Source organism: Alternaria incomplexa, assembly GCF_024043165.1.
Source record: "Alternaria incomplexa strain BMP 0042 chromosome Unknown scaffold_12, whole genome shotgun sequence".
NCBI classification, from domain to species: Eukaryota; Fungi; Ascomycota; class Dothideomycetes; order Pleosporales; family Pleosporaceae; genus Alternaria; species Alternaria incomplexa.
Window position 1 is genome coordinate 302,482 of NW_026249861.1, and position 26,609 is coordinate 329,090.

The following is a 26,609-nucleotide window of genomic DNA, read 5'->3' on the forward strand; positions in this document are numbered from 1 at the left end:
TTTACGGTGTTGCTGCACCTATCTTAAACAGACGCGCCGTTACAACGCGTCGACTACAAATACGTGTGGTGATGATGTAAAAGCGTGCCGACAACCGAACGTTGAAGCCATGACGTCGAAGAAGCAAAAATAGCACGACCAACTGCATGTTTGACGGTGATCGTCATAGCTCACGATGTGGCTGTTTCGGGCTTCTTCACAGATGAATCCAGACTCGAAGAGTGCCGGAGAGCTGACGTAGATCGACAGACTCGTATCATTTCACGTGGCGTGTGTTAGCCTTGCGCAGTTTTGTGGCGGGCTGATCAAACCCCTAGATGCTCAGAGGAGCGTTGTTGTGCACGGGGGAAAGTGCCGTGGCCGGGTGCGTTAGAAGAACGGGAGATGGGCCGTTGCCGCGGCGCTCGGGGTATGCTGGCTCTTGTTGCATGACCATTACTCGTAGACTCGTAAAGCGGGAGTGAGTTGTTCGTGCAACGTTGGTTTTGGAGCGTCTAGGCGAGCCTGGTCGGAGTTGTTGAGCGATGCCGTGCTCCTTGCCTTGACATTTCATGTTCTTGCCCAGGTGGATTAGTATTTGTTGGCGCATGACTTACTGCTGTCTCGCGTGCTTTGGGCTGGCAGGTTGGATGCTGTATCACGGCGACCTGCATGTGGGAGAGGAGACGTGCGTGGCGTGTTTCATGAGGGTGAAGGTTGAGGCTATCGTGACGCTGTGCTCTGCGGCCGGAGTCGTAGCGACAGATAGCGCGATGTGGGGGGAAAGAGGCTGTCTCGGAGCTCGGGCGCTGCCTTGCATGGCATTACCAGTCGATTTACAAAACGCGTCTGCCCTGCAGTGATGCTTCCATGGTGAGGTAATGATCGCGCGTATTGCCCGGGAGACGCGATAGGATGCGTGGTGTTTTGGGCATCGGTGTTGGTAGCAGGTACCGAGCATGTGAAAGATGCGACGCCGGGAAGAGCCGCACGTCGACCAAGAGCAGGAGCGTCTACCAGGGAAGGCGCGATGGGATGGCAGGTATAAGAATAGACTTTACGGCGTGGCTATGGTGTTGGGTTAGCCGCGAATGGTCGCTGTCAATGGGTCCATCGGTCTTTGAAGAATACTGCGCAGCAAGGAATGCAGGATGCGAAGAGAATAGACAAGCAACTCGACTTGATCATGTACTATGTAGACGTCGACGTGACATGAGCTACTGCATATCGCCACACCTTCTTTGGGCGTCAAATGCGGGCGCGCATGAGTCGGCGGGCTGCGTCGCAACGGGCAGAGGGCGGGCTTCAGTCAGCGGCGGCAGGCCGTTGAGAAATTAGAGGAAACAGGTCCTGAAACAGACGTATTCGGAGTAGGGTGGAGGTATAGCTGGCCTGGTGGAGATTAGGTGGTAGAGTCGCTAGCTAGGACTTGAGCACGGCAAAACCAGCCCTGGAGAGTCGGCCAGATCCATCTGTGCTTCTGCTGCGATCACTTCTGTCTGTACCTGTTTCTGCCGTGCATCCCCTCTCCACGTATCTAGCGACAGCGAGCTTCCACGGCGCCGCCCATCCTCTCTCTTCTCCCCTTCCGGCCTGGCCCCCCTCGGCTGCGCAGGCTCGAGGTGTGACGTTGACTAGGACACTCTGCAGGCCCGCAATGGACGACAAGTCATCAACGCGGCCCACGAGGCTGACCAAGAGAGGGCCGTCGAAAGAGCGAGGCCCGCCAATAGCCTATTTGAACAAGGGCCCGACGACGCTGAAGCGTGCGCCCAGTGCGTGGTGTTCCTGTGTTCCTACCGTGCCTGCGATACTGACCTTACTCCATAGGCGCCGCCTCTTACTTCCAGCCGAATCTTGGCGTAGCACCTGCAGCATCCTCGTCGCAGTCGCCAGCGCGAGGCCTCTCCCGCTCGCCCTCGCACACCCTGCGGCCAGTCTACGAGCCCCCCAACCCGCATGCCTATGACCTGCAACCAGTCCACGTCGGCCAGCCCTTCGACCGCATCGTCGAGGAAGCTCTGAACGCCTCGAGCCAGCCGCGGCCCGCCCTCCAGCACTCGTACACCGACCAACCTGCCCAGAACCGCTACCTGCGCCAGTCGCGCTCCTTCACCTCCAAGATGGACACCACGACGACCCCGCCCTCGACCACCTCGAGCAAGACGAACCGCTACAGCGACGGCAGCGGCGATGCAGCCAAGAAGCGCCTCTCGGGCGGCGCAAAGAAGAAGGGCACCTTTTCCAACTTCATGAGCAGCATGCTGGGCTCGCCGCGCCGCCCGACCATCTCGACGCCCACGAACCCCATGCACGTCACCCACGTCAGCATCGACAACCACACGGGCGAGTACACGGTGGGTAGCCCCTCATTGCTGATATATGTGTGCTAACAGATCAGGGCCTCCCCAAGGAGTGGCAGCGCATGCTCCAGCAGAATGGCATCTCGCAGGAGGAGCAGAAGCAGCACCCCCAGGCCGTCATGGACGTGGTCAACTTCTACAAGGACAATGCCGAGAAGAACGAAGAGGACGCCATCTGGGACAAGATGGGCCCCACGCAGCCTCAGGGATACGCGTACCAGGCCAACATTGTGCCCCAGACTGCAAACTACGGCTCCAACCAGCCCCCGCTCAGTCCCCCGCAGAGCCCGCGATTCCCACGGAACGACCAGTCTAGCTTCGAAAACCCGCGTGCGCCTCCTCCCGTTCCGCGCAGCCTGACCTCCCCCGTCGTTAACTCTCCTCCAGTCAATGTTGCAGCTCTCGTGCCCAGCCGGCCAGCGCCCAAGCCTCCAGGCCCTCCTGCTGGTTCCGCCGCGCCCATGCCAAACAGGCCTGCCCCCGCGGCCCCAAGTCCGATCATCACCCAGCACCAGACCCCCCGCTACGAGAACGATTACCCCCAGGCTGCCTATGCGCACCCAACTCCCTCAGAGAGCCCCAATGGCTCTTCTGCAATGTCCCGCACCCGATCCAACACCACGGGAGGAACGCCGCCGCGATTTGATTCCCCAGCCAGTTCGACCCCGATCTCTCCCGCCCAGCAATACCAGCAGCAGCAGCAACAAGCCATGGCCATGGCAACCACGCAGCAGCCAAAGGCACCTCTAGGGAGGAGCGTCAGCCAAAGAGCCCCGCAACCAAACTACGCACCACCTGTAGTCCCTGCGCCGCAGCAGCAGCCGCAGATGCAGATGTCCCAGCCGACGCCCCAACAGGTCTTTGCCCAGCAATCGGATCCCCAAAACATTCCATTACCATCGCAACAGGCTCGTGTTGGCCCAGCGCCCCGGCCACGCCAAAGGCCGAGGCAGAGCCAGGGACCGGATATCGTGGCCAAGCTCAATGCCATCTGTACCAATGCCGATCCCCGGGAAAGATACCGCAACCTCAGCAAGATCGGTCAGGGTGCTTCTGGTGGTGTTTTCATGGCCTATGAGAACAGCACCAACAAGTGTGTAGCCATCAAGCAGATGAATCTCGAGCAGCAGCCTAAGAAAGACTTGATTATCAACGAGATTTTGGTCATGAAAGACAGCAAGCACAAGAACATTGTAAATTTCATGGACAGTTTCCTGCTCAGAGGCGATCTGTGGGTGGTTATGGAGTACATGGAGGGTGGAAGTTTGACGGATGTCGTTACTTTCAACATCATGTCCGAAGGCCAAATAGCTGCTGTGTGCAGAGAGGTGAGTCTTTAGTTCCCGCTCGGAGAACCCCGCTAATTTTCCAGACCCTCCACGGCTTGCAACATCTTCACTCCAAGGGCGTCATTCATCGAGACATCAAGTCGGACAATATCCTGCTTTCCCAAGAAGGCAACATCAAGCTCAGTATGTTGAATTCGAACCCGCCACCTCCTATCAAGTCTAATACACTTCACAGCCGACTTCGGTTTCTGCGCGCAAATCAACGAAAGCCACAACAAGCGCACGACCATGGTAGGTACCCCCTACTGGATGGCTCCCGAGGTTGTCACTCGCAAGGAGTACGGCCGAAAGGTTGACATCTGGTCGTTGGGTATCATGTCCATCGAGATGATCGAGGGAGAGCCGCCGTACCTGAATGAAAGTCCACTACGTGCACTGTGGCTCATTGCGACCAACGGCACACCGACGATCAAGGAGGAACATGCCTTGTCGCCAGTGTTCCGTGACTTCTTGGGCTTCTCGCTCAAGGTCGACCCCGACAAGCGAGCTAGTGCTCACGATCTTCTGGTGGTAAGTACATTGTAATTGCTTGTCGTCGATAGTCGCTAACAAGTTGCAGCACCCCTTCATCCAGACCGCTGAACCGCTAGGCACATTAGCGCCACTGGTACAATCGGCGAGGAAAGCAAGGGCAGAAGAGAGGCGGAAGAAGGGTGGTCTGTGAAGTTTCTTATTTCATTATGAATGTCTCTTAACACCGGAACTTAGGTACGGGCAATGCGCAGACCAACGGCCGCGATTCGTCAAACACGAGCACGAATTCGTTCGCCGATTGGTATGGCAAGACGATGGAATTATAGGTGACGAAATGGCGCACAACGATGAACAGACGCACGTGGTGGAGGCTCACAAGTTCGCATATCCAGCCCTAGTGGCAGCTCGAAGCCACCCGCCCCTCATGGTCGTGTCGCGGTACCACCCCCTGCTCGGCAGTCAGTATGCAAAGGTCGAAGCCTCATACTGCTGTTCTACACAACGAGCATTGTCGAGCGAATTAGCAAGCGCGTCATATCCTGTTCAACTGCTCATATTCGCGAGCGCATTATTTATGTTGTTTCAAATACTCCGAGTGCCGATGTAGGCATACATCCCATCTCATGATCTGGCAGATTTCTTGGGTTACAGAAGGAAGCGCATCTCTTACGACTATCTCATACAATGTGTGCAATTTTAGTGTCTATACGATTTGGGGTTACAAACTTGGCCAGAGGTGGCAATCTCGGCATATAGAAAAGTCGAATATGAATATTCTTCCTGTCTACCTGCAATCAATCGATGTTCAGGGGCGTATATTGTGATGGGCGTTGACATGTCTTGCTTGGTGAATTTGCGACCCGAGCATTGTGGCTGAGTAAGGGCCGCCACATCGTCGTCATTGGGCGGGGAGCTCTAAGCCCGGTTGCATACGACTGACTGCGACACGAACGACTTTCACTCTCCCTATAACACATAACACGGCCTTTCCCCGAAACTACCCTTACTACCTCGCGCGCATTTGCGACCTACCCGCTGACCCTCTGCCCCTCTCAACTTCACACCTTTACCTCAACTCGCGTAACGACTCCAGGCACCCGCGCCCCCGGAGAGCTTCCCCATACCGAGTCTCCAGACACTTGCAAGCAGACAGACGTCATGTTTCGCGCGCAATCCAACATCTTCGACGATGTTGTCGTAAAAGCCACGGACGAAAATCTTACGAGCGAGAACTGGGAATACATTTTGGTACGGTCAGCACTCGCGATGCCTTGGGCGGCGAGTTGGGCAGATGTCGCAACATCTGTCCAGCCACGACCATGCGCCTTACATTCCAGCATATGTAACAGATGCTAACTTACCACGCAGGATGTATGCGACAAGGTTGGATCGTCCGACACGGGCGCCAAAGATGCGGTCGCCGCCATGATCAGGCGGTTAGCACACCGAAATGCGAACGTACAACTATACACCCTCGAGCTGGCCAACGCCCTGAGCCAGAACTGCGGAATTCAAATGCACAAGGAGCTTGCCTCACGAAGCTTCACAGAAGCGCTGCTGAGGCTTGCCAACGACCGCAACACACATCAGCAGGTCAAGGCCAAGATACTGGAGCGCATGCAAGAGTGGAGCGACATGTTCGCCCGCGACCCCGACCTGGGAATCATGTCTAACGCCTATATGAAGCTGAAGTCACAAAGTGAGTTGGGGAGGTAACGATGCCATGTACAATACTGACAGCTCTTAGACCCCAACCTCCGAGCGCCTTCCAAGCCACAGAAGACGCAGATCTCCGACGTCGAACGCCAGAAAGAGGAAGAGGAGCTACAAATGGCGCTTGCCATGTCGATACGAGAGTCCAAGGGCTCAGCGCCGACAGCCGCCAAGTCCAACACGCCTCAGCAGGGCGGATCGACTCCCAGTGCCCAGCCGGAACAGCCTTCGCAACCCCTACCATCAGGCACAACCGCGGCGACCGTCTCACGTGTACGAGCCCTCTTCGACTTTCAACCATCCGAACCCGGTGAACTGCAGTTCCGTAAGGGCGACATTATTGCCGTACTCGAATCTGTTTACAAGGACTGGTGGAAGGGATCGCTGCGCGGGCAGACAGGTATCTTCCCGCTTAACTACGTGGAGAAGCTGCAAGATCCGACGCGTGAGGAGCTCGAGAGGGAGGCACAGAACGAGGCTGAGGTCTTTGCACAAATAAGGAATGTGGAGAAGCTGCTTGCGCTGCTGAGCACAAGCTCACAGCCAGGCGCAGGCGATGCGCGAGACAACGAGGAGATTACCGAGCTCTACCACTCAACACTGGCTATTCGGCCGAAGTTGATCGAGCTTATCGGGAAGTACTCTCAGAAGAAGGGTAGGTCAATGGTAGGAAGCCTTACAACCAGCGCTAACTCTTCTAGATGACTTTACACAACTGAACGAGAAGTTCATCAAGGCTCGTCGAGACTACGAGTCAATGCTGGAGGCATCTATGTCCCAGCCCCAACAACCTGCATACGGCGGCCGTCCTGGATATGGCGGCTACAATGCACCGCCCCCCTCAAACTACCAAGGATACCCACCTGTATCATCTACCCCACACCAAGATCCGGGCCGCTACGCTTATGGTGGAGGACCCCAGCAACATGGGCCTCCTTCCCAAGTACCACCCGTAGGCTCAAGCCCTGCTTTCTTCATGGTTCCCCCGAATGAACGGACACAGCAAACCCCGAAGCCAGGACCGCCATCAGACCCCTACACACTACCTCCAGGCAGAGTACCAGTAGGAGGCCGACCACAGAGCTACGCACCCCAGGAGCTGGCGACCAGTCAATACGACTCACCAGTCGACAACCGCCACTCTTTCCACGCTCCCAGCCAGCCACCACAAGGCTACGAAGCAGGCGGCTACCCGCCACAGCAAGGCGCTCCCCAAGGCCCACCACAGGGACAGCAAAACCCATACGAGCAGCTTTCATCACCTCCACCACAGCAAGCCCCACAAGAACAGCAGCCTCCGTCAGACCCATACTCGCAACAGCCGCCTCAGCAAGGCTACGGATACCCACCAACACAGCCTGGATACGCACCACCTGCGCCGCCTGGCGCTACCTCTAGCCCGGCACCGCCTGCTCAGGGATACTTGCCATATCGACCTGGAGGACAACAAGCACCCAGCGCGCCGCCTGTGGGTGGAGATGATGCCGCGGGTTTCTACCGTTAGAATCGGTCGTGGGGGTCGATGGGCGGGTGATGGAGATTGTAGTCGTAGTTGTGTAGTATAACAACAGGTTTACAAACGCGAAATACTACCAAGTTGCACACTGGGTTCTTCACATGGTTTGCAGATGACAACAGGTCTTTTATATACACATGTTTCCCCAGTTTTCGGGTTTCAGGATACGATGATATAGCGGCGGTTGTTGCTGCGCCACGTTGACGGTCTTGATTGATGTAAGGCTGTTTTTGGAGGTGGGAAGGGGATGCGAGGTGCGAGATGCGTTTTGTTGGATACGGAAGGCAGATTTTTACGGTCATGGCAAAATACGTTGTGTGATTGAGGGATTTGATAACACTACTTGTAAGAAGTTGGGATAGTGTGGACTTGGTAGAGATGGTAGAGAGGGTATCGTGGATCTTTGTTACTATCGAGTGTTGAGGTTGTGCTGGTGCATTGAAGGACTAGTTACCTAGGTACCCAGGTACTCTTTCTCTCTCATCGGTCTTGCGTCTTCGCGTCTTTTCGTACTTCATCCCTGCATCTCGATATATTAGAACGAGAAGTCGAAGACTGCGATCTTTTTTGATTGCCGGACAGGTGCTGCAATACCTCCATAGAGTGAATACACAGTCGTGCAGGGATCCCATTGATATAGCCTTGAATACTTTGGTCTCATGGCAGTGTTGACTTCGTCGATGCGTGTTGCACCACGACGATCATCTCTTTGTTCCCGAGGTTGTTTGAAGTGACGAGCGGGTCGTTTCTTTATCTTTGCGACGCCGCATCGTGAAACTGTCTCTCGATCATGCCGGGTACAGGCGTAGGGCTTTCCATGGGACATGGCATCGGGGTCATTTCTTTATGATAACCGGAAGGACATCCGAGTCGTCTCTTTGTCCTTGCAACGCCTCCTTCGAACTTCTTGTCTATTGGTTGGCTGGCATACACAAGCAGGGCGTTGAAGGATATAATAAGACAAACTACACGTCTTTCACGTTATGCACCTTTGCTTACCCACGTCCACGTCCACACCCGCGCCCACTCGCAAGGTAGAGTCAGATTAATCCACACCATGCATCTACCCATGGCATTCCTCCTCGCCGCCTTCGCAGCAACAGTCCTATCTACACCATCCACCCCTCCCACCCCGACACATTCCACCAACATATCCACCCTCGTCCGCCGCGGCGACCAATGCAACACCGCCCAGCAACACTACCCCGACGTCGCCGAATGGGAAAAAGCCATGCGCCAATTCTGTTCCATCCACGGCTCCGCCCCCGTCTTCTCCGACAGCGCCACCGTCTTCACCTACACCATCACCGGCCACGACAACAAACCCATCGACTGGATCTTCAAAGTGAACATCGACAATGAATTCGCACACCACTTATGGAGCTGGATACCGCTCACGCAGGAGTGCCTAGACGGGTTCACGCAGCTGACTAGGGATAAGGGGGGCGGGGTGGGCAGGAGTTGGTGTTATTGGAAGGCGAGGACGAGTCAGGATGATAGTGTGGGGTTTTTGGGTGGCAAGTGGACGCAGCATTTGCCCAAGGAGAATCAACCGGATGGGTATATTACTTGGGAGAGTCGGGCGAGGAAGGGGCAGAAGGGGATTTGAGAGGGAGATTAGGAGTAGGAAACCGAGTGAGGACGCGAGACAGCGGGATCGAAAGAGAGGTTGGGATCGACGTTCTTGTTACTACTTCGACATCTGTGATCATATGGGCGGCGATGTGTGAGATTCTCTTCTTGATTATGCTCTTTTCGATGTTCAGCTTACCAGACCCACCTGGTAGTTTCCGGTGGCGATAGTCCATCAGTCATTCTTTCCTGTTTCCTTGGTAAATTATAGATAAACTCACAGTAACATCAACATATACTCCGGGTTCATTCTCGTTCATGTGTGGTTGAAACGAGGATATTCGTGACCATCATGAATTTGTATTTCCCTAACAGCGTCTAGCGTGCGCTGGTCATCCGTTCCGTTGAAAACATGTCGCAGGCGAATAGTATCCAGTCAGTTGCAACACAGATGAACGAATGCGAGGAGTGGATTGCAATTATCGAGGCGTGCCCAGGTGTGGAGGTTAGCGGCTCTCCGGGGCTAGGCTCAACGGGATGGATCCATTGGAATTAGTCGGGTGGGGCGGCTTCGCAGGGGTCCAACACCGACCAAAGGGAAGTTCGAGTACCTTCGAGTAGCTTTCTGGCCACCTGTGCTCTCTCTCCCATTGCACTATCGCCTACGACACCTGCAACCGTAGCAGTCGTCTCCACACCAATTGAACCCGCACCGCCCGTCCAGTCACGTTATGGCCTGCTGAGTAACGGCATCAAGACCCTGTAAGCTATTTCCTGGTAAGCTCCGAGTGACAACAGGCCCATCCCACGGTTGCATTACTTGGTACCCGCACTACCGGTAAAGCGCTGCAGCGAGAAAGCGAGGGCTTCTACACTTCGGCTCTTATTTCTCAACCACCCACTAACTCTCCACCCCCAGAACAAGAAGTACACCGCCCACCGAAATCTCAATCCCAACGTCAACGTCAAGCTGGCTCCACGCTGCTAAGCTGCCCACCCACCGTCCACGCGAACACCCTTTGGTCAACTCGAAACGGTTTATACTCAATCATGGCATCCGAAGCAGTTGCTACCTCTGACGACGGTCTGACCCCGGCGCAGAGGCTCATGCAAAATCATGGAGTCGAAGATCACCATGTCACTGTCGAGGACGTCCCCGACGAGGATGAGCTTGCCCACCCCTCTGCCGAGCTCAGCGAGAAGGCAGCTGGCAAGCAGCCTGCCTCCAAGAAGCCTGCCCTCAACACGTCGTCTGAAGAGGCCTTCCCGGCTCTCGGTCCCGCCAAGCGCACTCAGGCTCCTGTCGCGCCCACCTGGGGCAAGAAGCCTGCCTCGGTCACCTCCAACGGTGTCAATGGCAGCGCGCCTGCCCCGTCTGCTCCCAGCCGTGGCCCCGCCCTCCCGTCCATGAACATCCCCGGCAAACACACCGAGCGCATCTCCCTCGCTGCCCACCAGGTCGCCCCCCGCGGTGAGCTGAAGAAGCCCATCAACGAGATCGTCCGCGACATCAACAGGCGCTCCAAGGCCAAGCTCGACTATAAGCAGGGCCAGGGAGCTCTCATCTTCGAGGCCACCGGTCCGGTTGAAGCAGTCAGGCAGGCTCTCAAGGAAGTCGCCAACGAAGTCGGCTCCAAGGTATGTCACCCATCAATTGTACTTTGACTACACTAACATCTGCCAGCAATCCGTCGATGTCCCCGTCCCCGCCTCCGTTCGCGCCCACATCATCGGCCGTCAAGGTTCCAAGATCCAGGAAATCAGCAAGCGCACCGGTGCCCGCATCCAGGTCCCCAAGGCCGAGCCGGGCGAGGATGAGGATACCGTGGTCAATGTTCACATTGAGGGCAATGCCTTGACTGCTGAGATGGCTCGTCGCGAGATTGATGCCATCGTCAACGAACGCACCTCGACCGTCAACCTGCGTCTGAAGGACATCCCTGCCGAGTTCTATCCTTTCCTCGCAGGTCCCAACAATGTCCACACTGACAGGCTTGTCCAGGGCCGCGACGTCAACATTCAGATCCCGCAGTACCACACTTGGCAGTCCCAGGCACCTCCCCAGGCTACTCGCGGCCAGCCCATCCAGTTCGCTCCCCAGGCCAACTTCCCCATCCAAGTCTCTGGTGACCGCGCCGCTGCACAGCAGATCCAAGCTGAGCTCGAACGTCGCGCTCAGCAACTCCGCCAGCAGTTGGCCATCGAGCAGCGATCCATCGAACGCGGCAGGCATCAGTTCATCGTTGGTGACCGGGGCCACTCTCTCCATGACTTCTTGGAGGAGACTGGCTGCAGCATTGTCATGCCCCCGAGCTCCGACGACAGCGAGACAGTCTACATTGTCGGCCCGCCCAACAAGATCGAGCAGGGTATCAACAAGCTTGAGGACCTTGCTGCTAGCATGACCATGGCTACTGCGGATGCTGCCCGTGAGCACAAGGGTCCCAACGCACAGGCGCACGCACACAACCTGACTCGCTACCTGCGTCAACGCAAGGCCCTTGCTGATCTTGAGCGCATGCACGAGGCCAGCATTGTCGTACCCTCAGACCGTGATGCCCCAACCGGATGGGAGATCTACGCTCGCGACGGAAAGAACAGCATGAAGGCTCGTGGCGACATCATGAGCGTCTTCCAGTCGCACCCTCCTAGCCGTTTCGCGACCATGAACGTCGATCCTTTCTACCACCAGTTCTTGCGTCAGCAGAATGCACCAAAGGTCCGACAAGACCATGGCGTTCACATTGTCTTCCCTGATGAGACCGAGCAATCGCCAGAGTTGATTCTCGTCTACGAGGGTGACGCTCCTTACAACGAGTACGCCATTCCTCGTGGCCGACCCTCCCCAGCTGAGATCAAGGCATACCAGCAAGGTCTGCAAGACGCTCAGCGGTTCATTATGGGTCTGACCAAGAACCAACCACAAATCGATACTCGTGGCCTTGAGTCTAACCCCAAGTTCCATCGCAAGATCGAGCAGTTTGTCAATGAGCAGCAAGAAGGTCTTACACCCGACCAGGTTCCCGTTCAGGCGCTGTTTGGTCAGCGACGACCGGAGCCTCACAGCCGCTCAAACAACAGCTTCGCGATCCGTGGACCATCGAGCGCCGTTGATGAGCTCAACAAGAAGATTCTCGCTTTCATCGAGCAAGCTGAGAAGGACGAGCTTGAGCGCAACCACGTTACTACATTCGACTACCCCCAGAAGTACGCCAGCCATCTTGTTGGCAAGGGTGGAGAGAACATTCAGCGTCTGCGCCAGAAGTACGACGTTGATGTTCAGATCAACGACGGTAAGGTCGAGCTGAAGGGGCCTTCTGCCAAGGCACAGCAATGCAAGAAGGACATTCTTGACATGGCCAAGAAGCTCGAAGATGAGGCCACACACACCCTGAAGGTTGCGCCTCAATTCCACCGCGACCTGATCGGTGCTGGTGGCAAGCAGGTAGAGCGTCTGCAGGACCGCTACGGTGTACGCATCAACTTCCCCCGCCGAGCACAGAACGACGAGGAGGCAGCAGATGCGTCATCACAGAAGAACGTTCGTTCTGGTCAGAACCAGGATGAAGTCATCATCCGTGGACCCAGGAAGGGTGCCGATGAGGCCCGCGACGAGGTCCTTAGTCTGCTCCAGTACATCAAGGACAACTCTTTCAACGACACTGTCTCGGTCGCTCAGAGCAACATTCCTCGCCTGATTGGATCAGGCGGTCGCGAGATGGAGAACCTCCGCCTCGAGACTGGTTGCCAGATCGACGTCCCCGGCGCGCGTGATGCCGCTGATCCATCCGGCCGCGCGGAGATCAAGCTCAAGGGTACTAAGAAGGCTGTTGAGGAGGCCAAGAAGATCTTGCAGCAGCGTGCCCGCGAGTTTGATGATACCATCGTCGAGACTCTGGATATTGACAGGAAGCACCACAGGAGCCTCATTGGTGGCAGCGGTGCCAACATCCGCTCCATTGTCACCTCGGCTGGCGGACCTGACAACTCGCGCGACTTGGCTCGTATGGTGCGCTTCCCCCGCCCCGAGTCTGATGAGACGACTATCCGTGTTGAGGGTCCCAAGAGTGTGGTTGAGAAAATCGTTGCTGCTTTGAAGGCACAGGCCTCCTCGCTGGAGAACCAGACCACTGAGACCATCGAAGTCTCGCCTGATAAGCACCGTCTGCTTATCGGCCGTGGAGGTGAGACACGCCGCCAACTCGAGTCGCAGCTCAGCATCCAGCTCGACATCCCTAAACAGACTACCACTGGTGCTGCTCGTAGTCAGGTAAAGATCACTGGTGAGCCTGCTGCCGTTGAGAAGGCCAAGGAGCACATCCTCGAGCTCGTCAAGGGCCAGGAGGGCGAGACTATCCAGGTGCCCCGTCACCTCCACCACGCCATCTCAGACAACGGTCAGTTCTTCAGGCAACTCCGCAACCAGCACAAAGTTACCGTCGACCACGGCGGTGAACAGGTGCCCGCGAAGCCTGCCCAGGCTGAGGCTGGACGCGCTAGGAAGGGTGCTAACGGTGCTCTTCCTTTGATCACCGACGATGCGACTGCCGGTTCCAACGAGCACTCATGGGAGATCCTTGACAACAACGCTGTGGCAGAGGGCACTGATACCTCCGCCACTATCCCCTGGATCCTGCGTGGACCCACTGAGAGCCTTCCCAAGGCCCGTCAAAGGCTTGAGCAGGCTATCGAGGCTGCTTCCAAGCCTTCCGCCACTGGGTACCTGATCCTGCCCGACCCAAGAAGCTACAGGTAAGCTCAAGCGTTCAATACTTTCAATGCTGCAGTCATACTAACACCTCACAGGCTCGTTGTCGGACCCGGTGGTGCCACAATCAACGATCTGCGCAAGAAGACCGGCACAAAGATTCAGGTCCCCCGCGATCAAGCCAAGGATGAGGCTATCGAGATTGTCGGTACCAAGGATGGCTGCGAGGAGGCCCGCCAGATGATTCTCGACATTGTTTCCAAGGGTGGCAACGGTGGTCGTAGGGAGCGTGCTTAGGCATTTTCATGATCTTGTTGGGGATGCTATGACATTTACTATCAAAAGCTTTGGGCATATATCGGGGTTAAGGTGATCTTGTGGGAGCGATGTTCATTCAATATGGGAGAAGCATCTACTACTCATCTTGGACTACCTAAAAGGGGATATGCTTAGCTGTTGTATACAGAAATAAAGCTTCAAGTTCAAATGTTTTCATTCGAGTGACTGCCGTTGGTTCCGTGCTCCAAAGCAACGTCTGCCTTTATCCTACCGGATGATGATCTGAAGCAGTCGTGTGATGTTTGATAATTGCGAGGGGGTATCTAGCCTCTACTATGATGCTGCCTTCTCTGCCCTTCCCTTCGTCTTCCCATACGCTCCACCAGCCAGCTTCCGCATCTCCAGCGCCCTCTTATACGGCGGCGCAGTAGGCGGCTGTACAGGATCCAGACTAACCCTATCCTTTGGCAAATGATACGTCGCATCCGAATCATACGCCGACAGATCGCCACAAGCCAGAAACGGAGCTATCCACCGCCGACCACCCTCCTCAACATCATCCTCATCATCCGTCTCATCCCCCAGATCAATCTCAATCGCACCATCCTCCCTGACCCGGCTCGTAACCTTCTTTTCTGGTTTCTTCGCATCTGCAGACGTTGGCTCCTCCCTCACAGGCTCGGGCAACACCGTCCCCGCCCCCAACGGCCTCTCCAAGCTCGCCATAAACCCCTCGGGCGGACAAAACCCCTCACAAACCACAAACGCCTCTATACTACTCGCCCGACTACTCCTCGGCTTCGCCACTCTCACACGCTCAAACACTATCTTGAGCTGCGCAAACAGCAGATCTACGTCTTTGCCTCTGAAGATCTTGGCCACGAACTTGCCGCCTGGTTTGAGGACGCATAGGGCGAGGTTGAGGGCCGCCCAGAGGAGTTGCGATTGGACGTAGATGTCGAGGTCGTGCAGGCCGGTTACGTCGGGGGCGCCGTCGGAGATTACGAGGTCGACTGGGGAGGAGCGGGTAGGGTGCGTGGGGTCGTAGGTGTCGGGGTCGAGGGCTTTGAGCATGAGGGGGATGGTGGAGGGGTGGGTTATGTCTGCGCGCATGGTTGTTACGCCTTCGAGGGGGGACATGGGTTGCAGGTCGATGGCTACGATGCGGACGCCTTCCCGCGGTGTGAGTTTTGGTGTTTCCTCTAACTTCTTTTCGCCTTCTCCTTCTACACCCTCCTCTTGCTTTCCGTCTTCCTCTTCCTTTTCTTTCTTCTCCCCACCACCGCCCAAAACATAATCTCGCATATGCTTCTGCTTATCCTGCCATCCCGCTCTCCCAAACTTCTCGCCCTTTATCAGCACGCGCGAGAGAACCTGACTCCAACTTCCTGGTGCGGCGCAGAGGTCTACGACGCGCGTTACGCCTTCGAAGAGGTTGAATTCTTCGTCTAGTTGCAGCAGTTTGTAGGCGGAGCGGGCGCGCCAGCCTTCTTCTTTGGCGAGGCGGTAGTAGGCGTCTCGTTTGTCTTTTGAAGATTTGCCCATTTTGGGTGGATGTTGTTGATGCCGACAAAGGTCGAACTTCTGGTTCTTAGATGTAGGTTTGGTAGGGTGTGTAGTTCTTGCACTGCGGGTAGGGCGATGGGAGGGTGAGAGGCTTCTATCTGGATATGCCAACCACGTCTGAAGCGATTTTTCTGGTCAACGTGTCCCTGCTCTTCCTATATCTTATGCGTATCTCTCATCGTTGCCGATCTAGAAAACGTCAATTAACGAGTGCGAGTCATTCGCACGTGAAGTGTGGGAAAGCGCAAGTGGGCTAGAACAAAAGTGGGGCGAGCGGACTCCCGAAGGCCGACAAGTTTTCCAAAAAGTTCACGGCGCGCGCATCCAACCCACGACAAACCTCAATCGCACCACAGCCCACCATGAAGCGCCCTAATCCCGCCCCGAAACAAGCGTCGCATAAGGGTCACAAACCCAAACGTCAAAAACTCGACGACTTCCCTAAACCTCTTCCCCCGTCCACGAGACCCAAGCGCCGTGTCCAACTCAACGAGCTGGGATGGAAGACTGTGGAGATGCCCGATCGGTTGGAAGATACTGAGGGCTTCTATGGACTTGAAGAGATCGAAGATGTTGAGATTGTGAAGGATCCTGTTACTGGCAATCTTACCTTTGAGACTACAAAGACGGAAGATGAGGTGGCACAGGATGTCGAGGAAGCGTGGCAACGGGAGGAGGACGAGCAAAAGCGCTTGGAGCAGATTACGTTTGACGAGGAGAAGGTGGTAGGACAAGACGAGAGCGTTGGAAAGAAACTGCAGGAAGCAGATGAGGAAGTCGCGTGGGAGGGCTTCAGCGATGAGGAAGATGCGCCGACGGGAATCCTAAAGCAGACGAAGGGTGCAGACGCTAAGGATACAGCTGATGCAAGTGCTACCAATGGCGAGCCGGAGGCCAAGAAATTGACAAAGACTGAGAAGAAGAAAAGGGCGAAGGAAGCAAAGCTTAAGAGGGAGGCAGAGGAAAAGGCCAAGGCAGAGCTGCCGACGCCAGATGAGGTCGAAGAGGAGGAGGATGCCGAGGACGACGAACCCTCCGATATCGAAGACCGCGAAGACGGCGAGACCTTCGGACCTGGCGCTTGGGATATATTGGCGAACCATGCCGATGACGACGATGACGAGACAGATGTGCGCGCATGGGCTAAACTGGATCTCTCCGAAGAGATGCTGGGTGCATTGGCGAAGCTCAAGTTCTCAAAACCTACCAGTATTCAAGCGTCTACTATACCCGAGATCATGTCTGGGCGGGATGTTATCGGCAAGGCTTCGACAGGTTCAGGAAAGACACTCGCTTTCGGCATCCCAATCGTCGAGACGTACCTTGCCGCTCGCTCGACGCCCAAAGACCCCGAGGACAAGGCGCCCATCGCGTTGATCATTGCGCCAACACGTGAACTTGCGCATCAGATTAATGATCATTTGATCGCCCTTTGCGCGAAGGGCGATTTCGACTCCCCGTACATTGCATCCATCACAGGTGGTCTGTCCGTACAAAAGCAACGTAGGCAGCTAGAAAAGGCCGACATTGTTGTTGGAACACCAGGACGACTGTGGGAGGTCATGAGCAGTGGGTCGGGAGTACTACCGAAGTTCAAGCAGATCAAGTTCTTGGTCGTAGACGAGGCTGATCGTTTGTTGAGCCAAGGACACTTCAAGGAAATGGGAGAGATTCTCAAAGTCTTAGAGCCCGATGATGAGCCTAACGAGAAAGACGATATCGAGGAAGCGCCGGAATCTCAACGGCAAACTCTTGTGTTCTCTGCCACTTTCGGAAAGGAACTGCAGCACAAGCTCGCTGGGAAGCAGAAGTATGGTGGTGGGGATCTGATGAACCAACAACAATCGATGGAGTATCTACTCAAGAAACTTCAATTCCGCGAAGAGAAGCCAATGTTCATCGACGCCAACCCGACTTCGCAGATGGCCAGCAGGCTACAGGAAGGACTCATTGAGTGTGCCGGACCTGAAAAGGATCTCTATCTTTACTCACTACTGATGTTCTATACCAAGAAGCGCGCCCTAGTCTTCACCAACTCCATCTCGGCAGTACGTCGCATCACGCCATTCCTGACGAATCTGGCTCTCCCCGCTCTACCCCTACACTCCAACATGCCCCAAAAAGCCCGCTTACGCTCCATCGAACGTTTCAAGGAGCGACCAGGATCAATCCTCGTAGCCACAGACGTCGCTGCCAGAGGTCTCGACATACCCAAGATAGACCTAGTCATCCACTACCATCTCCCCCGCGCGGCAGACACCTACGTCCACCGCTCCGGCCGTACCGCCCGAGCCGACGCATCCGGAGCCAGCATCCTCATCTGCGCCCCCGAAGAAGTCGGCGGCGTACGACGCCTCGTCGCCAAAGTGCACGCCCGCGCCAGCGACGCCCCCAAATCAAAGAAAACCGCCTTCTTCATCCGCACCCTAGACATCGACCGCCGTATCGTATCCCGCCTAAAGCCCCGCGCCACCATCTCCAAACGCCTCGCCGACACTGTCATCGCGAAGGAAAAGAAACACAGCGAAGACGACGTGCTACGCCGCGCGGCCGAAGACCTAGGCGTAGACTACGACAGCGAGGAGTTTGAGAAGGAAGCACCGGGCAAGCGCGGCCGTGGTAGTGGGCGCAAGAAGAAGGAGAAGGAGGCGAGTGAGATGACGAAGGGTGAGATGCAGGCTCTTAGAGCGGAACTTAAACATTTGCTTAGTCAGAGGATTAATACGGGGGTTAGTGCGAGGTATCTTACCAGTGGGGGTATTGATGTTGATGCTCTTATGGCGGGAGAGGGGAATATGGAATTCTTGGGTAATTTGGATGGGCTGGGGTTTGATAAGGTTGTTGAATAGTTGTCTCGCGAGAGGATGATCAATTGTACGCAAGTTTTGGCGACCGGTTTCACGAACCTTCTAGGCTTTGTTTGGCTTCCAAAATAATAGACTGTGGGGTTGCGAGGCGCAAACCAGAGAGCGCTTTGTGCGTTACTTCCGCACAAACACTGCGTTGGTATATTGTCTCCGTCGTTCCGCGACTGTTCGTAGCTCATTATACAGAACGGTCTAATTGGGTAGTCTTCTTGCTGTCTTCTTGATGTCTTCAACTGCAACTATGGACACAGATAATCAGACCCAGCCAAACGCTGACGACAGAGTGACAAGAGACGAGTCCTCCGCCACGGATACCGACGTCCCAACCACCACGGAAGTGCCTCCAAAGTCCCAGTCCGCTGGCCACATTACGCTTGAGTATCTCCAAAGCATTTTTGTGCAGTTCACAATGTGGGCACCCGTCATCTACATCTTACTCCACTTCCGCGCCAATCTCTTCACCAGCGATGTCCTCACCAACGCTCTGGCTTCTGAATCCCTACTACTAACTACGATCATCACTGTCCGCACCATCACAACCGAGTACATGCGAAGAACCATCGACGCACAGACGAAGACTCTCAAACAGAATGCGGATACGGTAAAGCAATTACAAGACGAGAAGAAGACGTTATCGGAAGAGCTTTCTGCTTATCTCCAAGAAAGAAATGAAGAAAATAGCAGGCATCGACAACGCATCAACGAAGCCCGTCTCAGGCACTACACATCCCTCCACAAGCACCAAAGCAGCACAATCAATTACCTAGAACATCTATCCAGAACCCACACCAAGGTCTCCGAGTCTTCCGCGCTAAATATCCCGTTCGATAAGCTCTACATGATGCGATCAAGAACACAAATGCGACTGAACATAGCTGAGAGCATCGAGAAAATTCTGTACTCGAAAACATCACGCGCGTTGAGAGATGAGGGAGTGGATGGCTCCATCCGCGAGGCGGAAGGTGATCTGGAGAAGGCGGCGGTGGTGGATGGGTATCTAATGCATTTGGAAGATCTGGTGAAGAATCCTGCTGCTACTGCTAGGGTCGATTCTGGGTTGGAAGTGAGGTTGACTGGTTATAGGGAGAGGCTGGAGAGGTATTGTGAAGGGGATTGGAGGGTCAGGAATCATTTGAGGAAGGTGGATAGGGATGAGGAGCAACAATAGGTAGAGGGGGAGGAGCAGAGTAGACGTGGTGCACGCGTAGGTAGAGGAGCCTCGGGATGTCATATGTGTGAGAGTGTGTTGTACGCTTTACTCGTCATAACAACTGTTTCTCTTGAAGTCGCGCATCCAGTAGCGGATATTTTCCTACAAGCGCTTGACAGTTGACACCCAGTCGCTGTTTCCCAAGATCTGATGCTGTTTTCTTTTTCGCAAGTGCAAACTACGAGGGGTCATACAACGTGGTTGCCTGATTGATGGGTAGGATGTCAACAACAAATAGCAAATGACGTAGTATAATCCGTCCCACCCCATCGCTTATATGAAGAGGGTTTCATCGTAGCTAGTGACCTTTCGAATTATACTACCACATCACGAGTCATCCCAAGGAAAGATAGCGATGGCAACGAGCGCAGCGTCTACACCTGCCCTATCTTCAAACCCAAAGACGCTTGCCATGGACCCCAACATCAACAAGGACACGCTCATCTCGGAAGCGGAAGCTGAAGAGACGCTTCACGAAATCGATAATACGATGATGGACGAGCTCGACCAGGTCCTACGCACCCTTGCTAACACATCGCCGCGTCGCCGACGCTACTTCTCGCCAGGCGCGTTGTTACTTCTTGTTCTCTACACACTGAGCCACGTGGTGTTCATCCAGCCCGTATCTTCGCTCCTAGGTCGCCAATACCTCATTCCCATCATCTTCATGGTATTCACAGAAGTCACCTCCGAGGCCTATCTGGAACAGATAGTAGGATCGTACGAGAAGATCGTTGACCGAATGAGAGACTTGGCCCGCCTTTCACTCGACATGGCACATACCTGTGACAAAAGGGTGCAAGAGGCCGAGGAAGCGTTTGATCAGACGGCGACGTACAGGACGACCTATTTCCGCACCTTCCACCAAAAATCAAATGAGATGCGTCTAGAATACTATCAAGCATACCTGGATCACTACGGAACCCTCATCGGTAACGCCGAACTCATTACCAAGAAGGTGAAGACCATGGTTGCGCCGCCTAAAGTTAAGGGCGCGAAGAAGAACTGCGGCAACCGCATCAAGAACGATAACAACGCTCTTACGGAGTCTCTGGAGAACTTTGCTGCAGCGCTCAAACAGCGGCAGTCCACGGCGAGGCTACAGATCGCAGTAGCGGAGAAGATCAAGGACATCCTCGATCGCGAGGGCTTGTTACCGGAGGAGATCGATCGAGCACTGGATGAGGCGGAAGCAGATCTTGAGCGTGCGCAGGAAGCTTCGAACACTCAGACTCAATCACCGAGTTCTTGTACCTCCAGCTCTATCGCATTGCCATCACCGGTCGTTGAGAGCGTTGATAGCAAGCTGGAGAAGCATTTCGAGGACTTGGATAAGTGGTTCCAGAGTGTGCGGGATCAGCCTGTTGTCGCAGATGAGAACTGAAGAGGTGGGTGTCGTGGATAGATCGTGGCTACAGTGGGATCGGTCGAGCTGCAGGGGAAGTGGATGGGGATGATGAACTAGAGGCTACGTGCACTGATCCTGAGTATGTGTCCCCCTGCGGCCTATCCTAAGTGCAATCTTAGTGCGGAAAACGTGGCATGTGTCCCTTCTTATCTTTCCCTGTGGCTGTGTGACAGAAATTCGCGATTGATGCTGTGTGTTGTATTCGTGACAGGCCAAGGCCATGTCCCGAAACGACGCGCTGGTAGGTGCATTTAACGTCTTAATAATCGATGACGTAATCACAAGGGCGCTCACCTGGGTGCGCGCGCCCAGCTCTCGGAATCAAAGCAATACCATCCTTTTCACCAGATCTCTCCCGGGTACCTAATCCATCTTTTGTAGCGACAATGTTACCTTCGAGGACATGATAATGCGAATGCAAGGGAAGCAGAAATAACGTTATCTCGATCTCACGCCGCCAAATTCGCGGCTGCGACGCGTCACGGTGGATCATTAGAAGCTGCTGAAAAGCTAACATTCGATCAGGCGATCCAGTTTTGCCTTCTGCATGACAACAATAACATCTGGCGCCATGCCGTAGTGCAGACGATGATCTAGACTGCATCTCGACCGCCACCTTCTCAGCTGCGCTCAGCCTTGCGGGACCAAGCGCCACGAGAAACAACTCACTCGTGCGCACACCTCATACATGAAAAAAACTAAACAGGTCTGCAGACTACATTAGGTTAAAAGCTTGCAAAGTAGCTAACATAACAGCAACGTAGGCTCTAGGGTGTACAGTTTTTTATTAGGTTGTCGTGCGCAGCCCAATAACTGTCTTGATCTATCTACCCTTCATATTCAGCGAAACTCATGTTCCTAGCCTTTTGCAACGCCTGGCGTTGCCGATAGGTGGTATTCAGATGTTATGTCTTCGGTGGTATGGGTCGCAAGTCATTGACCCGCCACAGCCTTGTTCAGCCTTGTGTGCTGACTGCACGAAGTCGGGTTATCAGCCCCTGTGATTCGTCGGGATCCTACCTATCAACATGCAACGGCTTATACTTGTATTTATCCATTGTAAGCTAAAGGCTTCCATCTTCAGCCTGATGCACGCTTACCTCGCGTACTTAACACGTTCTTCCCGCGCTTTGATCGACGCTTTCCCCGCTGATATACATTATCGCATCGTCCAGTGATACTGCGATGGCGGCAGTAGATCATCTTCCATGGCGGTATGAGCACTGGAAACGACACCCAGAAAGGTTGGTACCGCAGGACGAATATGTCATCGTCTCGATATGTGAAGCCAGCGTAAGTGTTTATACAGGAGACTTGTGTTCATTGGTCTAAGGCTATACAGGAGGGGATCAAATTCAATCAAAAGTTAGTGAGCGACATGGATATACCAGCGCTGTGCGCGGAAACGGCCAAATCAACCACGGATACAAAGTGGTCTTTTGAACTGTTAGCATGATGAGTCTTATTGTTCTAGAATCTACTAACATACTATAAGCCTTCTAACTGCCTCTCCGGAAAATCAAACTGGACACAGTTTAATTCCATATTCAATTGAAAGTGTTCGGGCTCTAAACTCACGCTGGCATATCCCATACAGCTACATTCCCTCATATCGCTCATACTCCGAGGTATCGATGGCATTCTCCCCTCTACTTCATGACTCCAATTGGAAAGGTAAGTTTGATTTGGACTGCGCGACGCCATCCAACTACATAGACTGGTACTCACATAATTCCGCAGGGTTTCTCCAAACCTTCGGGGACCATATCACGACTACTTACAATGTCGCAACACGTCAAACTTTTGCATTATGTCTCACATCAGACAACAATCCCGACCGCATCGTAACACGTTTACAGCGCGCCCAGAGCTTTGCGTCCAATCCATTCCTGTTGACAGTAGTTTCACTCTCCATGGGTCAACAATACAAAGAACTCAAGGGATTCGAAGCCGATCAGGATTGCAGGTACATGGAGCTAACGATGGGTTACGACTATGGAACCAACTTTATGCACTTGGACCAAGTGCGAGACTCTTCGCAGACAACCCAGCGTCTGAAGAGTCTCCTGACTCGGATTGCCGACATCGAGAGCGAATGCGCCTCACTACTGGTCGCATTGGACCGTTTGGGGAGCCAGCTCGAGGTATTGCCTGATGAATATTGCCCTATGATCTGTACCGAGCTACGAGAGCAGGTAATGTACTATCAAGGAAGTGTAGCGGATATCAGCTTCGCCGCCAGGAGAGGTAAAGACATCGTCCAAGCCATGGTACAGACGGTAGGCGTCCCTTTGAAGGGTTTGAGAAAATTTCCCATACACTGAATCTTACAATCATAGGTATACGCGAACCTCCAGCAGCATGGTATGATAATGAAACGCACTGCAAGTAAGCCGCATACTGACTTCGTATTTCCACTTTTGCAGACAATCAACTGAACCACCGATACGGCGCCGACATGCGACTCATCACAGCGATCACTCTCATTTTCTTGCCTGGAACCTTTGTCGCAACCTTCTTCAGTACTACATTCTGGGACTTTTCTCCCGACAATGACGGCGCGAAGGTGACATACTGGGTTTATCTGTACTTCGTGATTACGATAGGTCTGACGCTGCTGGTGCTCATTGTGTGGAGGAGATTCAGTGCGCTTAAGCGAGTGATACTGAAGATGGTACACCTAAGCTACCGGATCCCTTGGTTGGGAGGGTTCATACGAAAGAAGAAGGTGGATGATGAAGAGTCGGGAAAGAAAGGTGACTAAGGCATAAGCTGGAAAAGCATGTATTCAATGATATATGAACATGTTGTTCTGGTAGGGTGGATGACGCAAACGTGAACCGTGGTACAGTCTTGTCGCTAGTCTAGTGTTGTTTGCTCGAGCAAAAGTCATCTCGCTCAAGGCCTCACTGCACTCCACACACAACGAAAAGAACTAACGAGAATCTACCGCCATCAGCGCAACACAATGGTTTCCGTATTCCCAGGGAAGGTCAAGTTGGATTTGTTGCTACATACTGCCGTGGACCACGTAAAAGCGCAGGGTGTTGGTATCGGCATCTTACAGCAGGCTAGATGCGCAAAAACTGGCGCCTTGATGCCAGGACTACTGCCTACCGAAGAGCGTAGATACGGCATTACACGCGCAAAATTTCCGACCGAAAACGTCAAGACACGCGAAAGAGCTGAGCTACTTGCTATATTACACGCTCTCGGTCTGGCTTCCAGCACGATCAAGAAACGATGTCCGCCAGATGTCAAACTGCGGACTATACAGATCTTTTGCGAACATCCGTCGGTTATATATACTGTCAAGCATCACCTTCCGTATTCCCCAGCGAGCCTCGAAGACGAAGTGAGTGGAAACGACCGCGCCATGATCAAGAGAGTTGTCCAAGCCATTCAAAAACTCGAGAGAAGATCTTTTAAGGTCTTCTTAACAATCGCAAACATGGAAGACGACGCGCAAAAGAAGGTAGGCTTGGCAGCAAGACAACGAGGCAGGTTCGCGTGTCAACAACGGCGTCGATTGCAGCACGCGCGGGAAAGAGCATCAGCAGTAGTGCGTCGCACCTTGGAGAACGAAACCTCTACAGAAGCGCTCGTAAAGGGGATTCAGCAGCTCAAATTAGCCCATTAGATACGTTATCACCAGACATCGTCGTCCGTAGCGCCTCGTGTGCGGTTTCTCCTCCAACAACGCCTCATCTTGGTCCATCGTTCTCATCTCCTCACTTAATACCTCCCTTTTGTGTCGCCACTCTCGGCACACTCTTCGATCACACAACTTCCACAAAACGTTCGTAAATGGAGCGAGTTGCCACAGAGAAAGAGGCGGGTTACAGCGCCACAGAGAAAGAGGCGGGTTACAGCGCCACGGAGGTGCAACATGATGTATACAACATATGAGGCAATGAATAGGAAGGTCGAAAAGCAGAGCCGTATCTCGCTGTTGACGGCCGACGGGATCGGGGATCTGGCAAACGGTGTTTGAAGGTCTCGAGCTGATGAGATTATTCGTGTTGTCAATGTCGTTTGTTGATCAATCTGAGATCAAGTGATATCGATGAAGGTTGTTCAAATGAAGGGCCCCTTTTGTGTACGTCCGTTTCACGGCGCTACTTCGCCGTAGGCGATGGAGAAGCAAACCCTGGGGCCCAAGAGTCTGATTCATAAGACTCCGATGGGTGCACAGGTATCAGGGTGCACTTCATGACTCAATCTTGCTGACGATAGCAAGAAGTGCCAGCAAAGCTGTCGTGGATCAGCGAGAGACTGACATGTGCAGCGACGTTATTGACTCACAAGTACCAACGGTAAGTATGAAAGCAGCGACTGTGAACGCCGTTTGTACGTCACCATCTCTCACCGTCCATACAACACCCACTATGGTTGCCACTATCCAGGGTAACGATCCGATCAATCCAATGCGGAAGCCGCTCCAACCCTCAACAAATTCTAGGGCATGGCGGCGGTCAGCTTGGCGAAGTCGGAATACCCAGTCAATCCACTCCGATTCTGTCTTGATATGCTCCGGGTGCTGATACGCATAGAAGATCTCCTGTAGAGTAAAATCGTCCAGTGGCACAACTTCTGGGCGAGTCATGGGTGTGAAGGATAAGAGTCGGATCTGCCTAAGCGTCTTGAGTGACAGGTATCGTCGCCAGAAACCACAAATATGCTGTTCATATTCCCGATGAAGTGCCTGGAAAAAGTCTTGGTCGGTTTGTATCATAGCTGGGTACTCTTCCGAAGACTTCCTGGCCACCTGGATTTGACGTCGTATACAGCCCTGGCTACCAGGCCTGTAGCACATGAGATTCAGTGAGCACGTTGGTTTGCTCCAATCGTCAATCGTTGGTGAGGTTGCTGTTTGGGTCGGGGGAAGAGCCGTGGACTGATCAATTGCAGTTGATGCCGGTGGAGATATGTGTGGGTGACGATTGATGGGTGGCAATGTCGCTGAGATGGCAGGTGATGTAGGTCGTGGTGAAATTGAGACGCGATTTGCAGGATCCGGGAAATGTACTAAAGATGTATCTTCATCGGCTGCTGTGCCTGGCCAGTCGGGATATGGTAATGAATTCTGAAAGTCTTGAAAGGTGCCTGTGTTATAACCACCTCTGCCTTCTGACCACGCTTGCTGAGTCATCGCCTCATCGATCGTCTCCAAATCTTGGCTCTCGGATGGAACTCTTGCAGGCCGGTATGGTGGACCAGGATTCGCCTGAGGGCTTTCTGTAGCTTGGTATTGAGCCAATCGAGGAGGATCAACACCGTGCCTTGTTGCTACTGACTCGCTAGACTCGGCATCCATACTGAGGTATTGTCTTGAATACATTTTCTAGAGCCCGTATATCGACCCAATGTTGACGAACAATCGAAAGTCAAGTTAAAATTGAAGATGGGAACCAAGCCAATAATAAGACATTCGCTGCGGCTGTCAGCTGCAGCTAACTCTTCCCTTCGTGCAGCTCAGCCACCACCACGCTAACTGCCTAGATGCTTACGCCAGCCACAGAAAAAAGCAAGTCCACGACTATACGAAATCCATTTGTTTGGGCTAGATCAGATGCAGACTAGATGTTGTGTAACTTAAGTTGCG

At 53.9% G+C, this 26,609-nt stretch overlaps 7 protein-coding genes across 7 annotated transcripts; 6 read left to right on the top strand and 1 right to left on the bottom strand.

Moving 5' to 3' along the window:
* Positions 1-1,636: 1,636 nt before the first annotated feature.
* J4E90_007992 (uncharacterized protein) lies at positions 1,637-4,355 on the top strand (the record flags this gene model as incomplete). Its single annotated transcript, XM_051437522.1, has 6 exons — positions 1,637-1,754; positions 1,810-2,336; positions 2,381-3,670; positions 3,715-3,814; positions 3,867-4,201; positions 4,251-4,355. 6 exons carry the CDS (start codon positions 1,637-1,639, stop codon positions 4,353-4,355), a joined length of 2,475 nt encoding a protein of 824 aa, XP_051288333.1.
* A 968-nt stretch (positions 4,356-5,323) lies between these two features.
* Positions 5,324-7,382, top strand: HSE1 (ESCRT-0 subunit protein hse1; the record flags this gene model as incomplete). The annotated part of the gene is made up of 4 exons (XM_051437523.1): positions 5,324-5,413; positions 5,534-5,864; positions 5,913-6,533; positions 6,580-7,382. The coding sequence occupies 4 exons, from the start codon at positions 5,324-5,326 to the stop codon at positions 7,380-7,382; spliced, it is 1,845 nt and encodes a 614-aa protein (XP_051288334.1).
* A 2,634-nt stretch (positions 7,383-10,016) lies between these two features.
* On the top strand, positions 10,017-13,971 carry J4E90_007994 (uncharacterized protein; the record flags this gene model as incomplete). Its single annotated transcript, XM_051437524.1, has 3 exons — positions 10,017-10,604; positions 10,651-13,718; positions 13,773-13,971. The coding sequence occupies 3 exons, from the start codon at positions 10,017-10,019 to the stop codon at positions 13,969-13,971; spliced, it is 3,855 nt and encodes a 1,284-aa protein (XP_051288335.1).
* Positions 13,972-14,286: 315 nt separating this feature from the next.
* On the bottom strand, positions 14,287-15,498 carry J4E90_007995 (uncharacterized protein; the record flags this gene model as incomplete). The annotated part of the gene is made up of 1 exon (XM_051437525.1): positions 14,287-15,498. The coding sequence occupies one exon, from the start codon at positions 15,496-15,498 to the stop codon at positions 14,287-14,289; it is 1,212 nt and encodes a 403-aa protein (XP_051288336.1).
* Positions 15,499-15,881: 383 nt separating this feature from the next.
* MAK5 (ATP-dependent RNA helicase) lies at positions 15,882-18,368 on the top strand (the record flags this gene model as incomplete). Its single annotated transcript, XM_051437526.1, has 1 exon — positions 15,882-18,368. The coding sequence occupies one exon, from the start codon at positions 15,882-15,884 to the stop codon at positions 18,366-18,368; it is 2,487 nt and encodes an 828-aa protein (XP_051288337.1).
* Positions 18,369-18,627: 259 nt separating this feature from the next.
* Positions 18,628-19,554, top strand: J4E90_007997 (uncharacterized protein; the record flags this gene model as incomplete). The annotated part of the gene is made up of 1 exon (XM_051437527.1): positions 18,628-19,554. One exon carries the CDS (start codon positions 18,628-18,630, stop codon positions 19,552-19,554), a length of 927 nt encoding a protein of 308 aa, XP_051288338.1.
* Positions 19,555-19,951: 397 nt separating this feature from the next.
* Positions 19,952-20,980, top strand: J4E90_007998 (uncharacterized protein; the record flags this gene model as incomplete). Its single annotated transcript, XM_051437528.1, has 1 exon — positions 19,952-20,980. The coding sequence occupies one exon, from the start codon at positions 19,952-19,954 to the stop codon at positions 20,978-20,980; it is 1,029 nt and encodes a 342-aa protein (XP_051288339.1).
* Positions 20,981-26,609: the final 5,629 nt, after the last annotated feature.